This window comes from Carcharhinus amblyrhynchos, chromosome 11, assembly GCF_965287045.1.
Source record: "Carcharhinus amblyrhynchos chromosome 11, sCarAmb.v2.hapA, whole genome shotgun sequence".
NCBI classification, from domain to species: Eukaryota; Metazoa; Chordata; class Chondrichthyes; order Carcharhiniformes; family Carcharhinidae; genus Carcharhinus; species Carcharhinus amblyrhynchos.
Genome location: NC_137334.1, coordinates 73,809,750 through 73,833,215, shown reverse-complemented (window position 1 = coordinate 73,833,215; position 23,466 = coordinate 73,809,750). Strand labels below are relative to the sequence as shown.

At 42.0% G+C, this 23,466-nt stretch overlaps 1 protein-coding gene across 6 annotated transcripts in view; it reads left to right on the top strand.

Annotated features, from left to right (window-relative positions):
- Positions 1 to 23,466, top strand: part of gtdc1 (glycosyltransferase-like domain containing 1) — a 304,588-nt gene that overhangs the window by 278,266 nt on the left and 2,856 nt on the right. For 3 of the 6 annotated variants that reach the window (XM_080199373.1, XM_080199375.1, XM_080199374.1), the window contains one exon: positions 281 to 484. The exons of 2 other annotated variants lie outside the window; for them this stretch is intronic. In XM_080199373.1, the coding sequence (XP_080055499.1) occupies positions 281 to 484 (204 nt within the window). Of the gene's footprint in view, positions 1 to 280; positions 485 to 755; positions 1,362 to 23,466 lie in introns of those variants that run through there. One more of the 6 variants, XM_080199377.1, reaches the window with a different exon arrangement.

The window sequence follows — 23,466 nt, the reverse complement described above, 5'->3', positions numbered from 1 at the left end:
GACACCAACAAAGGCATTCTACAGGGAAATAATATTTGTGGTCCATCTGAAAGGCAGGAAGAAAGTTTTAGTGAGAAATATTGGGCTGTCTTTCACTAGGTTATGTCTTTCCTTCATATGTAGCATATTGGATAATAGATGGCTGGCAGTCCATTACAAGGCAGCAACTCAATCAACTGAATCTCAGAACATCATGAGCCATGAAATACTGCCTTCCACTAACTGCTGCTTATTATTATTTGTGATTGATTGTCTCTGGATTAATTCTTGACTTTTTTAGGGACAGCAGAGGCTGCAATGCAAATGGAGGTTTAATAATGATGATAACAATGTGAAAATTTTACGGAAATCACATGGACGTCATTCAAACATCGTAATGTATTCTGAATTGAAAGAAGAGGCAAATAAGAGTGAGAAACAATATGCTATACTTTATCATAATCAGACAAATATTTTTGCCATATCTGATTTGTTTGTGCCTTGAATAGCCAGTACTGGTATAAGCACTTTTTATTCCAGTGCTCCACATACTGAGGGATATATATACTTGATATCATGGACAGGGAGAACTGAAGAACAATAATCTTTGAGATAATTTCTAACTTCAGAGCTTCAATGTGACCTTTCATGTACTTTAATAAAGATCTCCCTCTGGAAGTCATCAATTAGTTTGACATATTTCTGATGCTCTTACACATTTGTCAAGAAATTGAACAATTGTCTTAATTATTGTTGTTTCTGTGTTCACCATTCAGATGTCCACACCTGGTTCAAAAGTGCTGTTCTGAAACTAACATCATTGGATGTGCAATCTCAGTGGCTACTGATATTTATTTCTATTACATTGATCCTTAAGTAAAATTTGTCATCTAACTCAAAGACATGAAGACACTTTTAATGAGGAGAAAAATGGCTTTCTGGCGCTAGCTATGAAACAAACAAGAAATATCCAATATATCAAACAAGACCCACTCCATTTACTTTTTTTCGACAGAATAGAATCATCATTCCTTGAGACCAGTTCCAGAACAGTATTAATGTTCATTTTTTCAAGGTTCTTTCATGGGATGTGGACTTGCAAAGTCAGCATTTGTTGCCCAATTCTAATTGCCCTTGAACTAAATGGCTTGCCAGGCCATTTCACAAGGTAGGTAATTCAAATTCAGTGATACCTATCATTTAACCATTTCCATTCCATTCGAACATCCACGCCAAAATGTATACTTCAGTACATTTGAACACATGGAGCAGTCCTTTATTTCCTATTTGGAGTCTGAAATAGGCTTATCAGAAGTGTCCTTTTGACCAAAACTCACTGCAAAGGAAAGTAGAAGATTCCTTATTGCTGCCAGAACCACTCTATGTTGTTTGAAATTCTGTTTGATTCTGTTTGAAATTTATCAATAAGTTATGGGCATTCTGAGTTAATCAGTCCAGGAAAATTGCAATCATCATTTATTGCAATGAAGTAATATGCAATGTGAATAAAGAGGAATCTGTAGATGTGATGTCCATTGATTTTTTTAAAAAGGCATTTAATAAGCTGTCCATCAAAGGTTACTATACAAAATAATAGTTCATGGTATAGGGGGCTATATATTTAGGATGGATAGAATATTGGTTAGATAATAGGAAGCGGAGAGTAGAGATATATGGGGGTTTTTTTTCAGGTTGGCAAGCTGTAACTAGTAGAGCACCACAAGGACCATGCCTAAGGTATGGAATATTTACAACCTTTATCAATGACTTTGATGAAGGGATGGAATGTTTGCTTGCTAAATTTGGAGGTGACATAGAATGTGTGTTGTGACAAGTCTGCAAAGAGTGATTGATAACATTGGGCAAAAAATTTGGACAATGGAATAAAACGTGGGAATTTGTTTCCATTTTGCAGGAAAAATACAAAGGTGATGTATTTAATTCGGGTGAGATCATAGAGGTCTGCAGTACAGAGAGGTCTGGGGTTCTTGTACATGATCACAAAAGAATTGCCATGAGCTGATTGGAAAGGCAAATGGAATGTTGGTGTTTGTTGCAATGAGAATCAAGTATAAAAGTAGGAAGAGTTTGTTATGGTTGTATAAGGTATCAGCGTCACCACAACTGCAGTCCTGTGTACAGATTTGGTCTCCCTATTTAAAAAGAGATTAGATGCAAGTAAGAAGCAGTTTCATAGAATCCTTACAGTGCAGAAGGAGACCATTTGGCCCATCGTGCCTGCACTGACAATGAACCCACCCAGGCCCTATCTCTGTAATCCCGTGCATTTACCCTGCCAATCCCCTGACACTAAGGGTCAATTTAGTATGTCCAATTAACCTAACCTGCACATCTTTGCAGTGTGGGAGGAAACTGGAGGAAACTCGCACAGAAATTGGGAGAATGTGCAGACTCCACACAGTCACCTGAGGCCGGAATTGAACCCAGGTCCCTGACTCTGTGAGGCAGCAGTGCTAACCACTCTGCCACTAAAATCGAAATCAAGTGACAGCTTACTTGACTGATTTGTGGAATGAAGAGGTTATCTACCAACACCTCTACTTTCTCAGGAGGCTAAGGAAATTCAGCATATCCGCTACAACTCTCAGCAACTTTTACAAATGCACCCTTTGGATGCACACTTTCCAGATGTATCACTGCTTGGTATGGCTCCTGCTCTGACCAAGACCACAAAAAATTACAAAGGGTTGTGAATGTAGTCCAGTCCATCATGTAAACCAGCCTCCCATCCATTGACCCTGTCTACACTTCCTGCTGTCTCAGAAAAGTAGCCAGCATAATCAAGGACGCTATGCACCCCAGACAAACTCTTCTTTGGTTGGGAAAAAGATACACGACTGAGATCGTGCACCAACTGATTCATAGAATAAAGAACAGTACAGCGCAGGAACAGCCCTTCGATCCACCAAGCCTGCGCCAATCACATTATCTAGACCAACCGCCTGTATCTCTCTATTCCCCACCTGTTCACGTCTTTATCCAGATAAGTCTTAAATGTTGCTAACATGTCTGCCTCAACCACCTCACTTGGCAGTGCATTCCAGGCCTCCTCCACTCTCTGTGTAAAAACTTTACCCACACATTTCTACTCCTTCCCCCTTATCTTGAACTTGTGCCCCTTGTAATTGTCATTTCTGCCTTGGGAAGAAGTTTCCAATTGTTCACAGCTTCTTCCCTGCTGCCATCAGACTTTTGAATGAACCTACCATATATTAAACTAATCTTTTTCTATACCCGAGCTATGATTGTAACAGTATACTCTGCACCCTTTTCTTCCTCTCCATGTACTCAATGAACGGCATATTTTGTCAGTATAGCCGGCAAGTAGCAATATGTTTCACTGTATCCCAATACATGGAATAATAATAAATCAAATCAAATCAAAAGTTTGCCTCTATCCAGTAGAGTTTAGGTTATCATTTGAAACATTAGATCCTGTGGGGACTTGACAGGTGGATGCTGAGATTATGTTTTCCAATGTAGGAGAGATGAGAACTAGCAGCACAGTTTAAAAATAAGAATATCCTATTTATAATGGAGATGAAGAGTAATTTTTTTCTCTGAGGGCTATTAGTATGTGGAATCCTCTTCCCAGGGCTGAGTTAAGCAGATTCTTGACTAATAAGTGAGTCAAAGATTATAGGAAGTGAACAGGAAAGTAGAATTGAGGCCACAATTAGATCAGCCATGATCTTATCAAATATTGGAGCACACTCAAAGGACTAAAAGACTTACTGCTACTGCTAATTTGTATCTTTGTATATCAACTATATTTACTTAAACAGTTTGAGAGTATCGTTATTCCAAATTTCACTGATATCTTACTGTATGTGTAGAGCAAAGCAGAGGCAATGAGGTTATTTCTGAGCTATCCCAACAGGCAAAAGAAGGCAGAGTGAGAAAGATGGTTTACTATCTAACATAAAGCACCTGCACTGCTTTTCCACCTACAGCCAGCAAGGTGATTTATATTTTGTCACTAGACCTAGCTATGTTATACATTGTATGCCCGTCTTGGCTTTTTGCTGCAAATTAAATCTCAAACAATGCAGAAGAAGACAAGTGGTATACAATAAATAAAATCCATTGCATGTTACAAGCAGCCCATTATGAATGTCATAGGATAAGACATCATAAAGAGTGTTTATTTTTGTGTGGGGGGTGGGGGCAGTGGTCAGGCTGATGAAGTTTGTGGAGATGACTGCGGTTTGTGAAACAATTTCATGCATTCACTCTAGCAATGACTTTTACTTTCAGCAGATTTTTAAAAATTTCATACACATCGTACTGTCCAAGTGCTCACTGTGTGCTGTTTCTCTTTCTTTTACAAATAAGTCCCAAAACCCAGAATATTGAATCTACATAGTGCAGCAACCCAAACAACTTATCGCAGCAAAATTCTGCAAAAGCACTCGCAGCAGGCACCAGTCCAGACAAATGTTTTAGAGAATACTACTAAATTTGGTGAGGCAGGACAGGTGATCACAACAGAGGAAGGGATATATGTGATGGAAAAAACGCACCAAATGCACTAAGCACAGAAGCAGTATGGCCACAAAGGCCAGAGATCATCTGAACATTTTCACCTTGGACACAGGATTTATGCGCACCATATTTCACGCTTAGTATATCTCTCTTAGCTCCTCCTAATCATTGTTCCAGGTTGATTTTCTGCATCTTAAACTACTATTGAAAAGTTCCTGTTACTGGATGAGAAAGCACAAAACTGCCAAAGTTGTTTGGGTTTTGATTGACTGGGTTTTCATGCTGAAGTATATTACTGTTGCACAGTACACTATTCAATTGTGGCTGCCAGCTAATGTACAGCATCCAAACAAACGAGCTTCAGATTCTTGATTTTGCACTTTTGTGTTGTTTTAAGGTCTGGTATATTATTGATTATACATATCTGATATGAGAGATTTGATCTGTTTATGTTAAGTTTTTGGTGTGAGTTTATCATTCTGCCATCCTGATAGCCACCAACTGATGTTTGACTAATCTTCCAATCAAGTTTTGATCTAGCCCGATTAGCTTTGAACAAAGAGTGAAAATGAATCATGCATGCAGATGTTCACAAGCATGTATACCAGGAAGGGCAGGGGTGGGGGTGCGGGGGGGACTAGTGGGGGTGGGAAGAGGGATCGTTATAAGACATCTTCAAATGTTCCGACTTATCTAGATGCCTGAACCAAAGCCCAATTCTTCATTTAAAAATGTCATCTCCGAACTATGTGGTGCTCAGCAGAAATTTATTCCGATGGTCAAAAAGGATCGTAGGAGGAGAGGTAATAAGCCATGGATAACGAAGGAGTTGAAGGAAAGTGTTAAATTAAAAGCGGAGGCGTTTAGAGTAGCTAAGAGTAGTGGGCGAGAAGAGAATTGGGAGAGGTTTAAATGTCAACAAAGATTGACAAAGAAATTGATAAAGAAGGTTGGGAGAAACTATGAAGCTGGGCTAGCGCTTAATATAAAAAAGGATAGCAAGAGTTTTTATAAGTATATAAAAAGGAAGAGGCTGGCTAGGGTGAATGTTGGACCCTTAGAGGATGAGAAGGGGGACTTAGTGGTAGGGGATGGGGAAATGGCTGAGGTCTTGAATAACTTTTTTGTTTCGGTCTTCACGGAGGAGGACGTGAATAATTTGCCGGGTGTTAGAGATGGAAAGGTGGTAGGACTGGAGGGTCTCGATGACATTACTGTTACTAGAGAGGCGGTGCTCGACAGACTGGAAGGGCTGATTGTGGACAAGTCCCCAGGGCCGGATGGAATGCATCCGAGGGTTGGGAAAGAAACGGCGGAGGTGATAGTGGATGCCTTGGTGGTTATTTTCCAGACGTCGCTGGATTCCGGGGAAGTGCCAGAAGATTGGAAAGCGGCTAATGTTACGCCGTTGTTTAAGAAGGGTGCCAGGCAAAAGGCGGGGAATTATAGGCCGGGGTCTGTTGTAGGTAAAATGTTAGAATCCGTCATCAAGGAGGAAATAGCGAGGCATCTTGAGGGGAATTGCTTGATAGAGCAGATGCAGCACGGTTTCATTAAAGGGAAGTCGTGTCTGACAAATTTACTGGAGTTCTATGAGGATGTGTCTAGGACAGTGGATAGAGGAGAGCCGGTGGATGTGGTCTTTCTAGATTTTCAGAAGGCGTTTGACAAGGTACCTCACAAGAGGTTATTGCAGAAGGTCAGGGGATATGGAGTTGGGGGTAGGGTGTTAGCGTGGATAGAGGACTGGTTGTCAAATAGGAGGCAGAGAGTGGGGGTCAATGGGTGCTATTCGGATTGGCGGCTGGTGACTAGTGGAGTGCTTCAGGGGTCGGTGCTGGGGCCTCAGCTATTTACCATTTATATAGATGATCTGGAGGAGGGAACCGAGTGTATGGTGTCGAAATTTGCTGATGACACCAAGATTGGTGGAATGGCAAATTACGCGGAGGGTGTGGAGAGTCTGCAGAAGGATCTAGATAGGCTGGGCGAATGGGCCAGGAACTGGCAAATGGAATTTAATGTTGGCAAGTGCGAGGTGGTCCACTTTGGTAGGAATAATGGTAGGAAGGATTATTACTTACATGGAGAAAAACTGCAGCAGGCGACAGTGCAGAGGGACCTCGGGGTCCTTGTGCATGAGTCGCAAAAACCCACCTTGCAGGTACAGCAGGTGGTCAGGAAGGCAAATGGGATGCTGGCCTTCATAGCGAGGGGGATTGAATATAAAAGTAGGGAGGTCTTGCTGCGGCTGTATAGGGCATTGGTGAGACTGCAGCTGGAGTACTGTGTGCAGTTTTGGGTGCTGTACTTACACAAGGATATTTTGGCCTTGGAGGGAGTGCAGAGGAGGTTTACTAGGCTGATGCCGGAGTTGAGGGGGTTGAGCTATGAGGAGAGGCTGAATAAACTAGGCTTGTACTTGTTAGAGTTTAGAAGAATGAGGGGAGATCTCATTGAGACGTATAAGATGATGAATGGGATGGATAGGATAGAGGTGGAGAGGCTCTTCCTGCTCAGAAAGGACAGTAGGACTAGGGGGCACAGCCTCAAGATAAAGGGGGGGCGGTTTAGAATGGAGTTGAGGAGGAACTTCTTCACTCAAAGGGTGGTGAATCTCTGGAATTCTCTGCCCGTTGAGGTGGTGGAGGCTGCCTCGCTAAATATTTTTAAGACGCGGGTTGATGGGTTTTTGATAAGAGAGGGGATTAAGGGTTATGGGGAGAGGGCGGGAATGTGGAACTGAACCACGACAGATCAGCCATGATCTTATTGAATGGCGGGGCAGGCTCGAAGGGCCAGATGGCCTACTCCTGCTCCTATTTCTTATGTTCTTAAAGCTGAGGAGCCTGTATTTTCATTTTGGTTAATATTAATATTATTAATTTGATTAATGTTAATATTGGGCAGCACGATAGCACAATGGTTAGCACTGCTGCCGCACAGCGCCAAGGACTCGGGTTCAACTCCGGCTTCGGGTCACTGTCTCCCTGTGTGTGCATGGGTTTGCTCCAGGTTTTCCAATTTCCTCCCACAGTCCAAAGATGGGCAGGTTAGGTTAATCGGCTATGCTAAACATGAGGTTATGGGAATAGGACCTGGGAGGGATTTTTGTTGGTGCAGACATGAATGGCCTCTTTCTGCACTGTAGGGATTCTATGATTAATTACCTGAAAATATTGAATTCCTGGAGAAGGAATGAGAAAATAGTGTGAAACGTACTCTGCTAGAGAAGGACGAGAGTCCAGTCACCAGGCAATAAATTGGTGATTTAAATATAAATATTTTACTAAATCAAGCACAGGTAGATGAGAATTTTTATTGCCTGTATTTAACCCCAGTTTGCCTCCACCAATATCACTAGATTGTTGGAGGAACTGTGAGGCATATGTAAGTCATTCTACCTATTCGCATCAGTGAAAACTGCAAGGACGGTACCCATACTGTCCTGGAAAATAGCAAATTAGTTTTCTTCGGTGCCTGTAACGGAGCACTCTAAAGAAAGGAAAATGTAGTGCTCTATAAAGCAAACGCCAAGCTTTATCAAGGAGGAGATAATAGACCAGTCTTCATTTTCAGTTGTGTGATTATTGTTTAACTTTTATATTACACTTTCCCCATGTTCCCACATGTTGAGAAGTATGTTTGAACTTAGAATTAAACCCTGATTAAATATTTAACAATGTATCTATTAAAGATATCGTATCTAAACATATGTGTCTACCAATACATTGTGAGGGAATCTATATTTTTGGATTTTTATCTGTGTGTTTTTGTTGTAGAGCCATTGTAAATTCGTGCCTGTGAGAGTGACCTTCGGTTGACTGGAGATTGCAATATTTAACATGCAGAATGTACCAAGTTTGATACATTTGACCTAGTCTCAGAACAGATGCTGACCTATTGTAAAATTTAACAGGACACAGATCAGGCCAGAGATCAGTTGTTGATAGCTGGGGTACTGGGGCTCCAGCCTAAGAGCAGTTGTCTACTAAAGAACTGCGAGATGAATAACAGTTCTTGACAACAGTGTGGCTGAGAAACCGGGATTGTGCCTGTATTTAGACATTGCGGTGTATCCTGGCCAACACTCTGGGACACAGTCTTAGCAGTAGGTCAGCTTAGTTGGAAGAAAAGCACCAAGAAAGCTGGATCTGGGAGCAGATCTGAGAGAGATCTTGGAATGGTGTATCTTTTGGTGAGGAATATACCCACGGAACTCGGTTGGAGTAGAACTTCTATCAGCTAGGGATCAGACTCACTTCTTTGAAGGATAAGAGCTGAAAATTCCTTGTGAGAAGACTGAATTTTTTAGGATTCTTTATGATTCACTGAAATCACTGAATTTGGGTGGGTTGCTGATTAAAATTTGTTTAATCTATCTTGGTGGTGCCTGCTATTAATGTACAGTTGTGGTGTATTTGACCACAGTTTGCCTACTAATTCATGTTTGTCTCCTGTTGACTCTGATTGTTAGTGTATACAATAGGTATTATTGACTGTTTGTTTTGTTGACTCTTGTACAGAAGTAATCTTCTGTTTGTTTAAAACCATGGAATCCTGTGGCTTTATTTCTTTAGTAAATATCTGGGAGTTCAGATGTTGTCTACTTTATGACGCAAGTTACTGGTCCTTAACCAAAATGTAACTATATATATATATATATATATAGTTTGGAATAATCATTTTTAAATAATTTATTAATTGAAACTAAAACACAAAAGGGAACAGTGCCGGGGCCGCCTCTTTTTGCAATTTATATAAATAACTTGGATAAAGAGACTAAGGGTATGGCTGCCAAATTTGCTGATGACACAAAATAGTAAATTATGAAGAGGGCAGGAGGAGTCCACCAAAGGACATTAATAGTTTAAGTGAGTGAGCAGAGATCTGGCAAATGGAGTACAGTGTGGGCACATATGGATTTTTCCATTTTGGCAGGTGGAATAAAAAGGAAGTTTATCATCTAAATGGTGAGAATTTGCAGAGGGATCTTGGTATTCTAGTGCATGAACCACAAAAGGCTAGTATACAGGTACAGCCAATAATTAGAATGTTGTTGTTTATTGTGAGCGTATTGTTTACTAAAATAAAAGGACTGTAGGAGGAGAGGTAATAAGCCGTGGATAACAAAGGAGGTGAAGGAAAGTGTTAAATTAAAAGCGGAGGAATTTAGAGTAGCTAAGAGTAGTGGGCGAGAAGAGGATTGGGAGAGGTTTAAATGTCAACAAAGATTGACAAAGAAGCTGATAAAGGAGGGTAGGAGAAACTATGAAGCTGGGCTAGCGCTTAATATAAAAAAGGATAGCAAGAGTTTTTATAAATATATAAAAAGGAAGAGGCTGGCTGGGGTGAACGTTGGTCCTTCAGAGGATGAGAAAGAGGACCTAGTGGTAGGGGATGGGGATATGGCTAAGGTATTGAATAACTTTTTTGTTTCTGTCTTCACGGAGGAGGACGTGAATAATTTGCCGGGTGTTAGCGATGGAAAGGTGGTAGGACTGGAGGGTCTTAATGACATTACTGTTACTAGAGAGGCGGTGCTCGACAGACTGGAGGGGCTGATTGTGGACAAGTCCCCAGGGCCGGATGGAATGCATCCGAGGGTTCTGAAAGAAATGGCGGAGGTTATAGTGGATGCATTGGTGGTTATTGTCCAGACGTCGCTGGATTCCGGGGAAGTGCCGGAGGATTGGAAAATGGCTAATGTTACGCCGTTGTTTAAGAAGGGTGCCAGGCAAAAGGCAGGGAATTATAGGCCGGTTAGTTTAACGTCTGTGGTAGGTAAAATGTTAGAATCCGTCATTAAGGAGGAAATTGCGAGGCATCTTGAAGGGAATTGCTTGATAGAGCAGACGCAGCACGGTTTCATTAAAGGGAAGTCGTGTCTGACAAATTTACTGGAGTTCTATGAGGATGTGTCAAGGGCGGTCGATAGAGGAGAGCCGGTGGATGTGGTCTTTCTGGATTTTCAGAAGGCGTTTGACAAAGTACCTCATAAGAGGTTATTGCAGAAGGTCAGGGGACTTGGAGTTGGGGGTAGGGTGTTAGCGTGGATAGAGGATTGGTTGTCAAATAGGAGGCAGAGAGCGGGGGTCAACGGGTGCTATTCGGATTGGCGGATGGTGACTAGTGGAGTGCCCCAGGGGTCAGTGCTGGGGCCTCAGCTTTTTACCATTTATATAGATGATCTGGAGGAGGGAACCGAGTGTAGGGTGTCGAAATTTGCGGATCACACCAAGATTGGGGGAACGGCAAATTGTGCGGAGGGTGTGGAGAGTCTGCAGAAGCATCTAGATAGGCTGGGCGAATGGGCCAGGAACTGGCAAATGGAATTTAATGTTGGCAAGTGTGAGGTGGTCCACTTTGGTAGGAAGAATGGTAGGAAGGACTATTACTTACGTGGCGAAAAACTGTAGCAGGTGACGGTGCAGAGGGACCTCGGGGTCCTTGTGCATGAGTCGCAAAAACCCAGCTTGCAGGTGCAGCAGGTGGTCAGGAAGGCAAATGGGATGCTGGCCTTCATAGCAAAGGGGATTGAATATAAAAGTAGGGAGGTCTTGCTGCAGCTGTATAGGGCATTGATGAGGCCGCAGCTGGAGTACTGTGTGCAGTTTTGGGCGCCGCACCTGCGCAAAGATATTTTGGCCTTGGAGGGAGTGCAGAGGAGGTTTACTAGGCTGATACCGGAGTTGAGGGGGTTGAGCTATGAGGAGAGGCTGAATAAACTAGGCTTGTACTCGTTGGAGTTTAGAAGAATGAGGGGAGATCTCATTGAGACGTATAAGATGATGAATGGGATGGATAGGAGAGAGGTGGAGAGGCTCTTCCCGCTCAAAAAAGACACTAGGACTAGGGGGTGCAGCCTCAAGATAAAGGGGGGGGCGTTTTAGAACAGAGTTGAGGAGGAACTTCTTCACTCAAAGGGTGGTGAATCTCTGGAATTCTATACCCATTGAAGTGGTGGAGGCTGCCTCGCTAAATATTTTCAAGAAGCGGGTTGATGGGTTTTTGATAAGAGAGGGGATTAAGGGTTATGGGGAGAGGGCCGGAAAGTGGAACTGAGCCACAACAGATCAGCCATGATCTTATTGAATGGCGGGGCAGGCTCGAAGGGCCAGATGGCCTACTCCTGCTCCTATTTCTTATGTTCTTATGTTCTTAAGGAGATTATGCTTCAGTTATGCAGGGTACTTTTCATCTAGAGCATTGCATACAATATTAGTCTCCCTTCATAAGGAGGGATGTAATGCATTAGAAGTAGATCAGAGAAGGATTACTAAAGTAAAACCAGGAATAGGCTTGTTGTTGTCTTGAGGAAAAATTGTCAGGTTAGGTTTGTATAGACTAGAGTTTAGAAGAATAAGAGACAACTTGATCAAAACCTTTAAGACCCTGAGAGGAATTGACATGGTGGATGTGGAGAAGATGTTTCCTCTTGTTGGTGAATCTAGAACTAAGCATCATGGTTTAAAAATAAGGGATTGCTTATTTAAGATAGAGATTATGAGATATTTTTCTCTGAGGGGTATGAGTCTTTGGAACTCTCTTCCTCAAAAGGGAAACCTTCAAACATTTTCAAGGTACAGCTTCATAGATTCTTGATTAGCAAGAAGGTGAATACTTGTCAGGATAGGCAAGAATGTGGGGTTGCAGTTACAATCAAATCAACCATAATCTTATCGAATGGTGGAAGAAACTCAAGGGACTGTGTTCCTAATTCACACATTCGTATTACTAATCTGTGTATAACCACCTTTGCCACATGTCCCTTGGTTCACAACATTATCAACCTCAGATTTAAAATCAACAATTGATTTTTATCAATTACCATTTGTAGAAGAGAATTCCAAATTTCTAACATATATCGCATTTAGAAGTTGCATTTAATTTCACTTCTTGAATGGTGGCTAACTTTTGAATATGCCCTTTAGACCTAGACTCTTCAACTAACAGAAATAGTTTCCCCCAATCTACTGTATCTGTTCCCATTAATATTTTGAAAGCTTCAAGCAAATCACCTTTTAACCTTCTGAATGAATACAACACTATTTTGTGTAATCTCTCCTCATCATTTAATCTTTTGAAGTCCAAGGATTACCCTGGTAATTCTATGCCACACTTTCTTCAAGGCCAATATATCTTAAGGTGTGGTGTCCAGAATTGTTCACATAATCCAGGTTTGGTTTATCCAGGATATTTTAATAGCTGCAGCTTATCTTGTACCTCCTTGTATTCAAGACCTTTAATGTTAAGGTTAGTAGTCCATTAACCTTTTTGATTATTTTCTGTGCTTTTCATGGCATTTTAATCATCTGTGTTCCTAGAGTCCAAAGTTTCTTTAGACTGCCACTCAGTGCTTTTAACTCAGTGCTAGAGAGAGTTCCAGAATTTTGACCCAGCAACAGTGAAGGCACAGTGATATTGTTCCAAGTCAGGTGATGTGTGGCTTCGAGGGGAATTTCCAGGTGTGATGTTTCCATGTGTCTGCTGCCCTTGTCTTTCAAAATTGTAGCGGTCATGGGTTTGGAAAGTGCTGTCTCTGGAGGCTGTACAAGCAGTACAGCTTGTATATGACACACGTGGCTGTCACTGTGTGTCAGCGATGGAGAGAGTGAATGTTTGTGGATGGAATGCCAATCAAGCGGGCTGGTTTGTCCTCGACGTTGTCAAGCTTCGAATGTCATAGAAGCTGCACTTACCCAGGCAAGTGGAAAATATCCCATCACACTCTTGACTTATGCCCTGTGGGTAAGCTTTGGCACGTCAGGGGATAAGTTACTTGCCTGTCACTGGAATTGATCCAGTTCAGTTTCTGGTCAATGGTAACCCCCCAGGTATTGTTTGTGGGAGTTTGTACTGTTGAATGTCAAGGGGAGATGTTTGGATTCTCTGTTGTTGGAGATCATCATTGCTTGACTCTTGTTATAGAATATTAGAATCCCTACGGTGTAGAAGAGGCCATTCAGCCCAGTAAATCTGCACTGAGTTTCTGTCAGAGTATCTTATCCAGGCTCTCTCCCCATCCTATCCCCATAACCCTGAGCATTTACCATAGTTAATCCATCTAACCTGCACATCTTTGGATTGTGGGAGGAAACAGGAGCATCCAGAAGAAACCCACGCAGACATAGGAAAAAGGTGCAAACTCCACACAGACAATGACCCAAGGCTGTAATTGAATCCAGGTGCCTAGGGCTGTGAGACAACAGTGTTAACCACTTTGCCACCATGCTGTCCTGTGTGGCGTGAATGTTATTTACCACTTGTTAGCCTGAGTCTGAACGTTGTCCATGTCTTGATGCATGTGGGCATGAACTTGTTGAATTGTGAATGATGCTGAATATTGCGCAATTATCAGTGAACATCTCCATTTCTGACCTGATAGATGGAAGGTCATTGATGAAGCAGCTGAAAATGTTTGGGCCTAGGATACCACCCTGAGGAACTGCTGCAGTGATATCCTGAGACTGAGATGATTGTCAAGAGATATTGTGAGCCTAGTCAAAGAGGAGCAGAAAGCGTTTGTCAAGGCTAGGAGGCTGGGAACACACGAAGCAAGTGTGGAATACAAGTAGAAAGAAACTTAAGTAAGGAGAGCTAAAAGGGCTCACAAAAAGTCATTGGCAAGCAGAATTAAAGAAAATCCCAAGGCTTTTTATACATATATAAAGAGCAAGAGAATAGCCATGGAGAGAGTTGGCCCACTGAAGGGCTGGGAAGAGGATCTGTGCATGGAGCCAGAGGATATGGGCGAGGTATTAAATGAGTACTTTGCATCAGTGTTCACCAAAGAGAAGGACTCGGTGGATGATGAGTCTGGGGAAGGGTGTGTTGATAGTTTGATCATGTTGAGATCAAAAAGGAGGAGGTATTGGAGTTCTTGAGAAACATTACAGTAGGCAAGTCCCCAGATCCTGATGGGATATACCCTAGAATCCTGAGAATGGCAAGGGAGGAAATTGTTGGGGCTTTGAGAGAGAGCTTTGTATCCTCACTGGCTACAGAGGAGGTCCCAGAGGATTAGAGAATAGCCAATGTTTTTCCTTTATTTAAGAAAGGTAGCAGGAGTAACCCAGGTAATTACAGGCCAGTGAGCCTTACATCAGTGGTAGGGAAATTATTGGAGGGTTATTTGACACATGATTTATTCCCACTTGGAAATAAATGGATGTATTAGCGAATGCAACGTGTTTTTGTGAAGGGGAAGTCGTGACTCACTAACTTGATCGAGTTTTTTGAGGAAGTGATGAAAATGATTGATGAGGGTAGGGCAGTGGATGTTGTCTACATGGACTTCAGTAAGACCTTTGACAAGGTCCTTCATGGTAGACTGGTACAGAATGTGAAGTCCTGTGGGATCAGAGGTGAGCTGGCAAGATGGATATAGAACTGGCTCGGTCATAGAAGACAGAGGGTAGCAGTAGAAGGGTGCATTTCTGAATGGAAGGCTGTGACAAGTGGCGTTCCTCAGGGATCAATGCTGCAACCTTTGCTATTTGTAATATATATAAATGGTTTGGAGGAAAATGTCATTGCTTTGATTAGTAAGTTTGCGGATGACACAAAAGTTGGTGGATCTGTGGATAGTGAAAAGGATTGTCGGAAGTTACAACAGGATATAGATCAGTTGGGGACTTGGGCGGAGAGATGGCAGATGGAGTTTAATCCGGTCAAATGTGTGGTAACGCATTTTGGAAAGTCAAATAAAGATAGGAACTATATGGTAAATAGCAGAACCCTTAAGATTATTGATAGGCAGAGGGATTTGGATGTACAGGTACACAGGTCACTGAAAGTGGCAATGCAGGTGGAGAAGGTAGTCAAGAAGGTATACGGCATGCTTGCCTTTATCAGCCAGGGCATTTGAGTTTAAAAATTGGCAAGTCATGTTGCAGCGTTATAGAACCTTAGTTAGGCCGCACTTGGAATGTAGTGTTCAATTCTGGTCAGCACATTATCAGAAGGATGTGGAGGCTTTGGAGAAGGTATAGAAAAGATTTACCAGGATTTTGCTGATATGGAGGAAATTAGCTATGAGGAGAGGTTGGAGAAACTTGGTTTGTTCTCACTGGAACTGCAGAGGTTGAGCGGTGATCCAATAGAAGTCTTCAAGATTATGAGGGGCATGGACAGAGTGGATAGTCAGAAGCTTTTTCTCAGGGTGGAAGATTCAATTACTAGGCATTGGTTTAAGGTGTGAGGGGCAAGATTTAAAGGAGATGTACAAGACAAGTTTTTTTTACATGGGTGGTGGGTGTCTGGAACTCACTGCCAGGGGAAGTAGTGGAAGCAGATACGATAGTGACTTTGAAGGGGCATCTTGACAAATACATGAATAGGATGGGAATGGAGGGATACGGTCCCTGGAAGCTAGGGGGTTTTAGTTCAGTCGGTCAGCATGTTCGGTGCGGGCTTGGAGAACCAAAGGGCCTGTTCCTGTGCTGTAATTTTCTTTGCTTTTTGATCTTTGACTTTCAACAACCACCTTACTTTGTGCTGGATATGACTCCAACCAGTGCAAAGTTACCTTCCTGATCCCCAGTTTTTCTAGGGCTCCCTGATTCCACACTGGGATTAAATGTGCCTTGATATCAAGTGTCTCACCTGTTGAGTTCAGCATTTTGTCCATGTTTGAACCAGGACATTAATGAGTTCAGGAGCTGAGTGGCCCTGCCAGAATCCAAGTGTCAGCAGTCAGTTGAGAAGCTTGTCACTCATCCCAATTTCTGCATCTGCCCCCGCCCAACACTGACCATCTCTGATCCATTGTATTGAAGACAACTCTATCTAAGTCTAGAATCTTTGTAACTGTTTTTATTTTTGCACCTTTTAGAAACTACATTGAATCAAATTTTGCTGTAAGATAAATGTTATGCACTGTTAGACTGTTCACTAAATCTTGCTCATTACTCATTATTAAATCTAATATGGCTTGTGCCTTGTTGGTTCTCGGATATATTGTTGCTGAAAACTATCCGGAACACATTCAAAAAACTCATTCCTTTCTGATATGTTAGTCTGCTTAGCTCATTCTATATGCAAGTTAAAATCCCACAATAAAGCAACAGCTTGCCTAATTTCTGCTTTTATACCATTTACTACTTTATAGTTGCTACCACAATGCCTGTACACAACTTCCAGTGAAGTCTTAGCTCCCTTTCTATTTCTTAATTTTACCTATGAAGGCTCTGGTGTTTACTTATCTTATTATATCCTCTTTTATCATTGAAGTGACTGAATCTTTAATCATTAAGGCTACTTTTCTCCCTTTACTATTTCCATATCATTCCTGTAAAGCTTACATCCTGACATATTTACTTCCCAGGTCGGACAATCTTGTATTTAAAGTTTCTCCATCTTTCTATTTTTCACCCATTTTTACATTTGTACAGCTATTAACTAGCATTGGCAATCATCATAACCTTGAGAAGGCCATTGAGCACTTGGCCAACAGAAAGGCACCAGGCAAGGATGCGTAACTTGATACACACATAGGCAAAGCAGCTTTTGCTAACTTACCACACAAGCATGAACTAATACCAAGCTGACCCCTTCGACCAAGCTGATGGTTAAACAGGGCCTGTATTTCTCAGCATGGTTTTATGACTGTGAAACATGGACAAATTACAACTACCAAGAAAAGAATAATTTTCCAATCTCTCTTTCTGCGGTGCATTATGAATATATCCTGGCAAGGTACAATCACAAATGTAGCAGTCATCTCAAAGGCAGAGCTCCCAAGTCTGTAAGATACTCAACAAACATACATAAATGCATTGACTTGGGCACATCCATAGAATGGAAAATGGTTGCATGCAGAAGGACTTTCTGTCTGGTGAGGTAATCAATCATTGGAACCCCCAAAGCTCTGTTCTAAGGATACTTGCAAACATGACATGAAGGCCCTAAATGTTGATTATTGCACCTGGGGAAATGGCAACTCCTCCTATGGGCTGGTTTGTCCCACCAGAATGGCTACAGCTTGGAAAACAACAACCCATCAGGACTTGCAACTTCATGTGCAACACTTACGGCAAAACCTGCCCTCTCGAGGATTGCCTCTTCAGCTATTCGCAAAAATGTATCTTCCAGAGACACCCCATCTGCAATGGATGGTAGGTTGAATGTCTGCTGTCCTTTGTAGACAATTGTTAAATCATACAGTTAGGTTTTGCACTCTATATTCCAAGTGTGATGACGTTCAATGAATACAATGGAAGTAAGATGTGCAGTGCCTGAAATGGAAGCAAGTTTTTTTTTAAGAAAGCAGATATAGGTCTGGATAACAAATGTTGGATGTGGAACTTTTTGTCACCCTGTCCCAAATTCAACTTAGTACCAATTATAGCCAAATTGTGGCACGTTTTGTGCTCACGTCTGTCAACTAGGAACTGTATTGAGTATAAGTCCTACATCCAATAAAAAGTGTGAACTTTTCATCCTCTCATTTGGGCTAGATTTAGATCCAAAGACCTGTTCGTCATGACTCCTCCCCTCTGACCCCACAAACATTAGTGGGGTCAGAGGCGGAGGTTGAGAGTGGGCACATTTTAAAAGAGCAGTGTGCTAACCTTCTGCACAATCCTGCCCATTGAAAGGAGTCCGAATTTCTGAATTGACAGCATTGTTCAATGGATTTTTCTGATCTCTTACAGCAGAGATGTAAGATAAATTTTATTCATCTGTACTTACGAGGTAAAAGGCATGTAAAAATGTTACAAAACAAATCAAAACAAATTCTCCATTGGTAGCTATTTGGACTATCTACTTATCAAATTTGGTAGCTCATGTAACCTTTTTATATCCAGAGACTATTCAGTCATGCTGCTCCCCTTGGCAATACTTCTGACAACAGTAATGAACTCCACATGGTAAACACATGAACTAGTTCAGCTTAAGTTTAATTACTGTGATAGCAGAATTATGCTTCAACTTTTGCTCTGCATCCCATGTCTTCCATATGAGTGAACATGTAGCCAAATGGGCTTCTAAGTTTTAGAATGTTGTTGTCCTGAGATTACTGTCATGATGAAAATGTTAACAGCTGATAAAGGCCTTTGAAGAAGTATATAAAAAGGAAAAATGAAATACTTGCATTCGTATAGCATTTTTCAGGACCACCAGATATCTGAAAGCATTTTTACAGCCAGTGAAGTGCTTTTGAAGTGTAGTCACTGTTGTAATGTAGGAAGTGTGGCAGCCAATTTTACACAGCAAACTGCCACAAACAGCTGTGCCAATGACCAAATTATTTTTGTGATATTGATTGAGGGATAAATATTGACTAGGAGACAGGGACAACTTTTCAATCCTCTTTGAAATAATACCACGGGATTTTTGCATCCTCTTGGCCAGGCAAATGGAGCCTTGGTCTCTCACAACCTTTACAGAGCAGGAGGAGGCCCCTTGGTGCAAGTTTGCACTGGCTCTCTGTGAGAGCATTCTGCCCAGTCCCACTCTCCTACCTTATCCCCATAATCTTGCACATCCTTTTCATAAAGTGACTCAATTCCCTTTTAAATATGTCGATCAAAACTGCCTCCATCCTTCTCAGAAAATTCATTGCCAACCACTCTCTGGGTGGAAAAGAATTTCCTTACATCATTTTTACTCCTTTTGCCAATTATTTTGAATCTGTGCACTCTAGTTCCTGGTGCTGTCTTGAGTGACAATAGTTTGTAACTTTACCCTGTCCATACAGTCAAGATTTTGAATTTGTATCTCCATTATGTCTCCTCTCAGCCTTCTTTTCTCTAAGGAAAACAGTCCCAACTTCTCCAATCTAATCTACCCTCAGAGCTACAGTTCTTTATCCCTGGAATCATTCTTGTGAATCTGCTCCGTACTCTCCAATGCCTTCATGCAGTCCTCCGGATGAGACCGAGATAGTTTATTGTACAAGTCCAATATGACCTCCTTACTCAATGATCCTGTTAATTAAGTATAAGATACGATATATTCTCTCAACATGACCTGCCACCTTCAATGACTTGCGTTAATATACGCTGAGGTCCCTCTGTTCCTGCACATCCATTAGAGTTTTTCCTTTATTTCCTATTGTCCTTCCATATGTTTCTGTCAAAATAAATCCTCTCAATTCTCTGCTTTGAACTTCATCTGCCACTTGTCAGCTCAATCCACCAGTATGTCTATGACCTTTTGAATTTCAAGACTATCTCATCCCAGTTGACAACATTTCAATCTTTGTATCATCTGCCAGATTTTGAAATCATGCTTTGACCATGACGAGTTGCTAGGTCATTGATATATATCAGGAAGGGCAAGGGACCCAGCACTGTCTTTTAGAAAACTCCACTACAACCCTTCCTTAAACCTGATAATTATTTATTACTACTCTGTTTCCTGTCAGTCAGTTAATTTCTCACCAACTGTCTATTTCCCTTTCATTCCATGAACTAGAATGCTGCCCGCACATCTGTTATTTGCCACTATATTGAATGCCTTTTGAAAATCCATGTACACCACAACAACAACAATGCCCTTATCAACATTCCCTGTTGCTTTCTCAAAAAAACTCCAGCAAGTTGGTTAAACATGATTTTCCCTTATTGAATCCATGGTGACTTTCTTTAATTATTCTGCATTTGTCTAAATGACTTTTGATTTTTTCACAAATGATAGTTTCCAGAGTTTACTGACTACTGAAGTCAAGCTGACTGTTCTGTAATTGCTGGCTTTATTCTTACCCTCTGTAACATTCACAATTCTCCAGTCCTCTGGCACCACCCCTGTGTCTAAGGAAAACTGGAAGATTATGACTAGTGCCTCTGCAATTTCCACTCAGTGCCCTTGGATCTGTTTCATCCGGTCCTAACTTCTCATCTGATAGATGACACCTTTGATATTGTAACAATCCTGCAGTACTGCACTGGAGTGACAGAATTTCTTAAATTCAAATTACATTCTAGACCTAACTACTCCACTTCTGGCACTCCCAGTTCCCTTTGCTTTGCCACCAACCTCCTAATTTCAAAACTCCTCAAATGGTGCTCCTCACCTGCACAATTGTATTCTCCAATTTAGCCACCTCTGCTGCTCCTTTCTCTCCTCCTTCTCAGCATTCCTTCTGATGTGTCCTGCAAATGTTAAGGGCTGTACACATACAACTTTATAGAAATATAAGTTATTGTAATGTTTAGGATCCTCCAGTCCTACAATCCTCCAAACCGTACCCAAAACATTCTTTGTCTATCATACTCATTGCTGTCTTATATACACCATATAAATACAAGTTGTTGCTTTACAAGCAACCAGAAAGAATGAATGGTACCATGGTATGGATGCAAAGGGTGCATATAAACATGCCAGATAGGAAAGGATCACTTTGGTGGCGTAAGTAAAGCCATGGCAGGATTTGAAACCAAGGCAAGAATCTTAAAGTCAACTTACCTGGGGAATGGAGAACTTTGTGAAGCTTGCAGGGAATGCAGGCAATGTATGAGTAAAACAAAGAGGCAGTAGTGTGACAGAGGTGGACTTGGGCAGAAATGCATTGAGCATATTTTTTAAATTTCATTTACATAATACCTTTCATGATCTTCTGATGTTCTTCATAGCGAGGGGGATTGAGTATAAAAGTAGGGAGGTCTTGCTGCAGCTGTATAGGGCATTGGTGAGGCCGCAGCTGGAGTACTGTGTGCAGTTTTGGGCGCCGCACCTGCGCAAGGATATTTTGGCCTTGGAGGGAGTGCAGAGGAGGTTTACTAGGCTGATACCGGAGTTGAGGGGGTTGAGCTATGAGGAGAGGCTGAATAAACTAGGCTTGTACTCGTTAGAGTTTAGAAGAATGAGGGGAGATCTCATTGAGACGTATAAGATGATGAATGGGATGGATAGGATAGAGGTGGAAAGACTCTTCCCGCTCAAAAAAGACAGTAGGACTAGGGGGCACAGCCTCAAGATAAAGGGGGGGCAGTTCAGAACGGAGTTGAGGAGGAACTTCTTCACTCAAAGGGTGGTGAATCTCTGGAATTCTCTGCCCGTTGAAGTGGTGGAGGCTGCCTCGCTAAATATTTTTAAGAAGCGGGTTGATGGGTTTTTGATAAGAGAGGGGATTAAGGGTTATGGGGAGAGGGCGGGAAAGTGGAACTGAGCCACGACAGATCAGCCATGATCTTATTGAATGGCGGGGCAGGCTCGAAGGGCCAGATGGCCTACTCCTGCTCCTATTTCTTATGTTCTTATGTTCTTAAAGCATTTTGCAGCCACTGAAGTACTTTTGAAGTGCGCTCCATATTTTAAGCAATGCGGCACCCAGTTTGCACAGAGCAAACTCCCATAAAGAACAATGTGACAGTGACCGGATAATCTGTTTTGTGAACATTCAGCAGGTCTGGCAACCGCTCTAGAAAGTGAAGCAGTGTTACTGGCTGGAATTCTTTGCACAACCAGTACTGGCTGAACACTCCTCTGCAGGGCCCAAGACACTGCACCCAAATTTTACAGTCAATCAGGCTATCAATTGCTTGAGGTTTTGGTTCCCATTTCTCCCCCCACCCCCATCTAACCTCCTACTCCTGGCAAGATGTCCTGTCTTTAAGAGCTGTTGACCAACTAGAAGACTATTCTCTCATCCCAGCAATGCCATGAACTGCTGGACCTGCGATTAAACTCCCAACTAGTAGCCAGTGAGGAGGCCGGACACTAAGGAAAATTAAGGCCCCTTTGATGGAGCCAATCAGGTAGGCCCTCAAGAGGTTGGGATAACAAGAAGGGGCTGGGTGAGGTATATCTGTTGAGTACATCATGCCTGACCAGGGGCACCCCACTGAGCCCACAAGATTACCTCATGGTAGTCACCACCCACCCAAGCACTGTTAAGATGCCAGTGGCCACGGGAGGAGGCAATCTTCAGTCAAAAGCTGAGGCCTGTCCCTTGAGCTTTGCATTATGCTTCATTGGAACATTTCAATGAGTGGGAGAAAGGCAGAGAATTAAAATGACAGGCAGCTGGAAGCTCAGAGTCATGCTTGCAGACTGAAAGAGGGTTTTCCATAAAGTGGTCAGGCAATCTGCAGTGTAGGGAAGACGTCATGATTGGCAAATATAGTATACTAAATTTGAAAAGGACAGTAAATGTAAATCTCGGCTTTACCAAGAAAGAATGTTTTGAAACCATGGATAATGAGACAGGAGGAAATAAAATGGCAAGTATGGAGAGTTAGCATGGGATTTGGGAAGTGATTAAGGAGTGGACACGGGTAACTGCCCTGTTCTTATTTGAAATTGTGCCTTTTAGGTCCAGTTTTAATGTCAGAGGCAAGAGATCAACCAACGAAGCCAAGGCTGACACTTAAGCAGAACTGAACATGGAGAGAGTTAATTCTTGCCATCCCATCATTGTTAGAATAGCATGTACATTTCTTTAACAAAGTGCCACAAGATCACATTCACAGAGCATTTTTAATTCTGGAAGCAGCTGTTCTGTTCTGTCCCCTAATGTTTAGCACAACCTTAGCATAAGTAAAAGGATTGCCAGATTATCTCACCCACTACTGAGAAAAGATGGCCGACAAACAAATCTCTCCCACAATCTCCTATTCTGTGCCCTCTGCATTCCAGGTGAGAATGCACAGAGAAATCTCCATTGCCACTGCTGCGTTGTTCCATTGTAAACTTGTCACTGGAAAACAACCTGTGGTGAAAATCGTCATTTGTTTTACTCATTAACAACAGCAAGCGACCAAGTCTGAACCTGATGTTGTGCATGACATGGGTATGATGAGCAACTTATCTTCGTGAAGAAGCAGGGGTGAATATGAGCTGAGGTCATAATCTGAGATTTCTGCCTAATGAGAATGATGCAGTTTTGTTTGTCCTTACAATATAAAGCAAATGTAAATAATTGTAATTCTACAATATCATTGTTGTTACCCTGCTGCTAGAGCTTAGAAAATGCACTGGTTTTGATTGAAGGCTTTTACACAGCTGCTGTCAATAGCATTGCCCTTCCAGTGA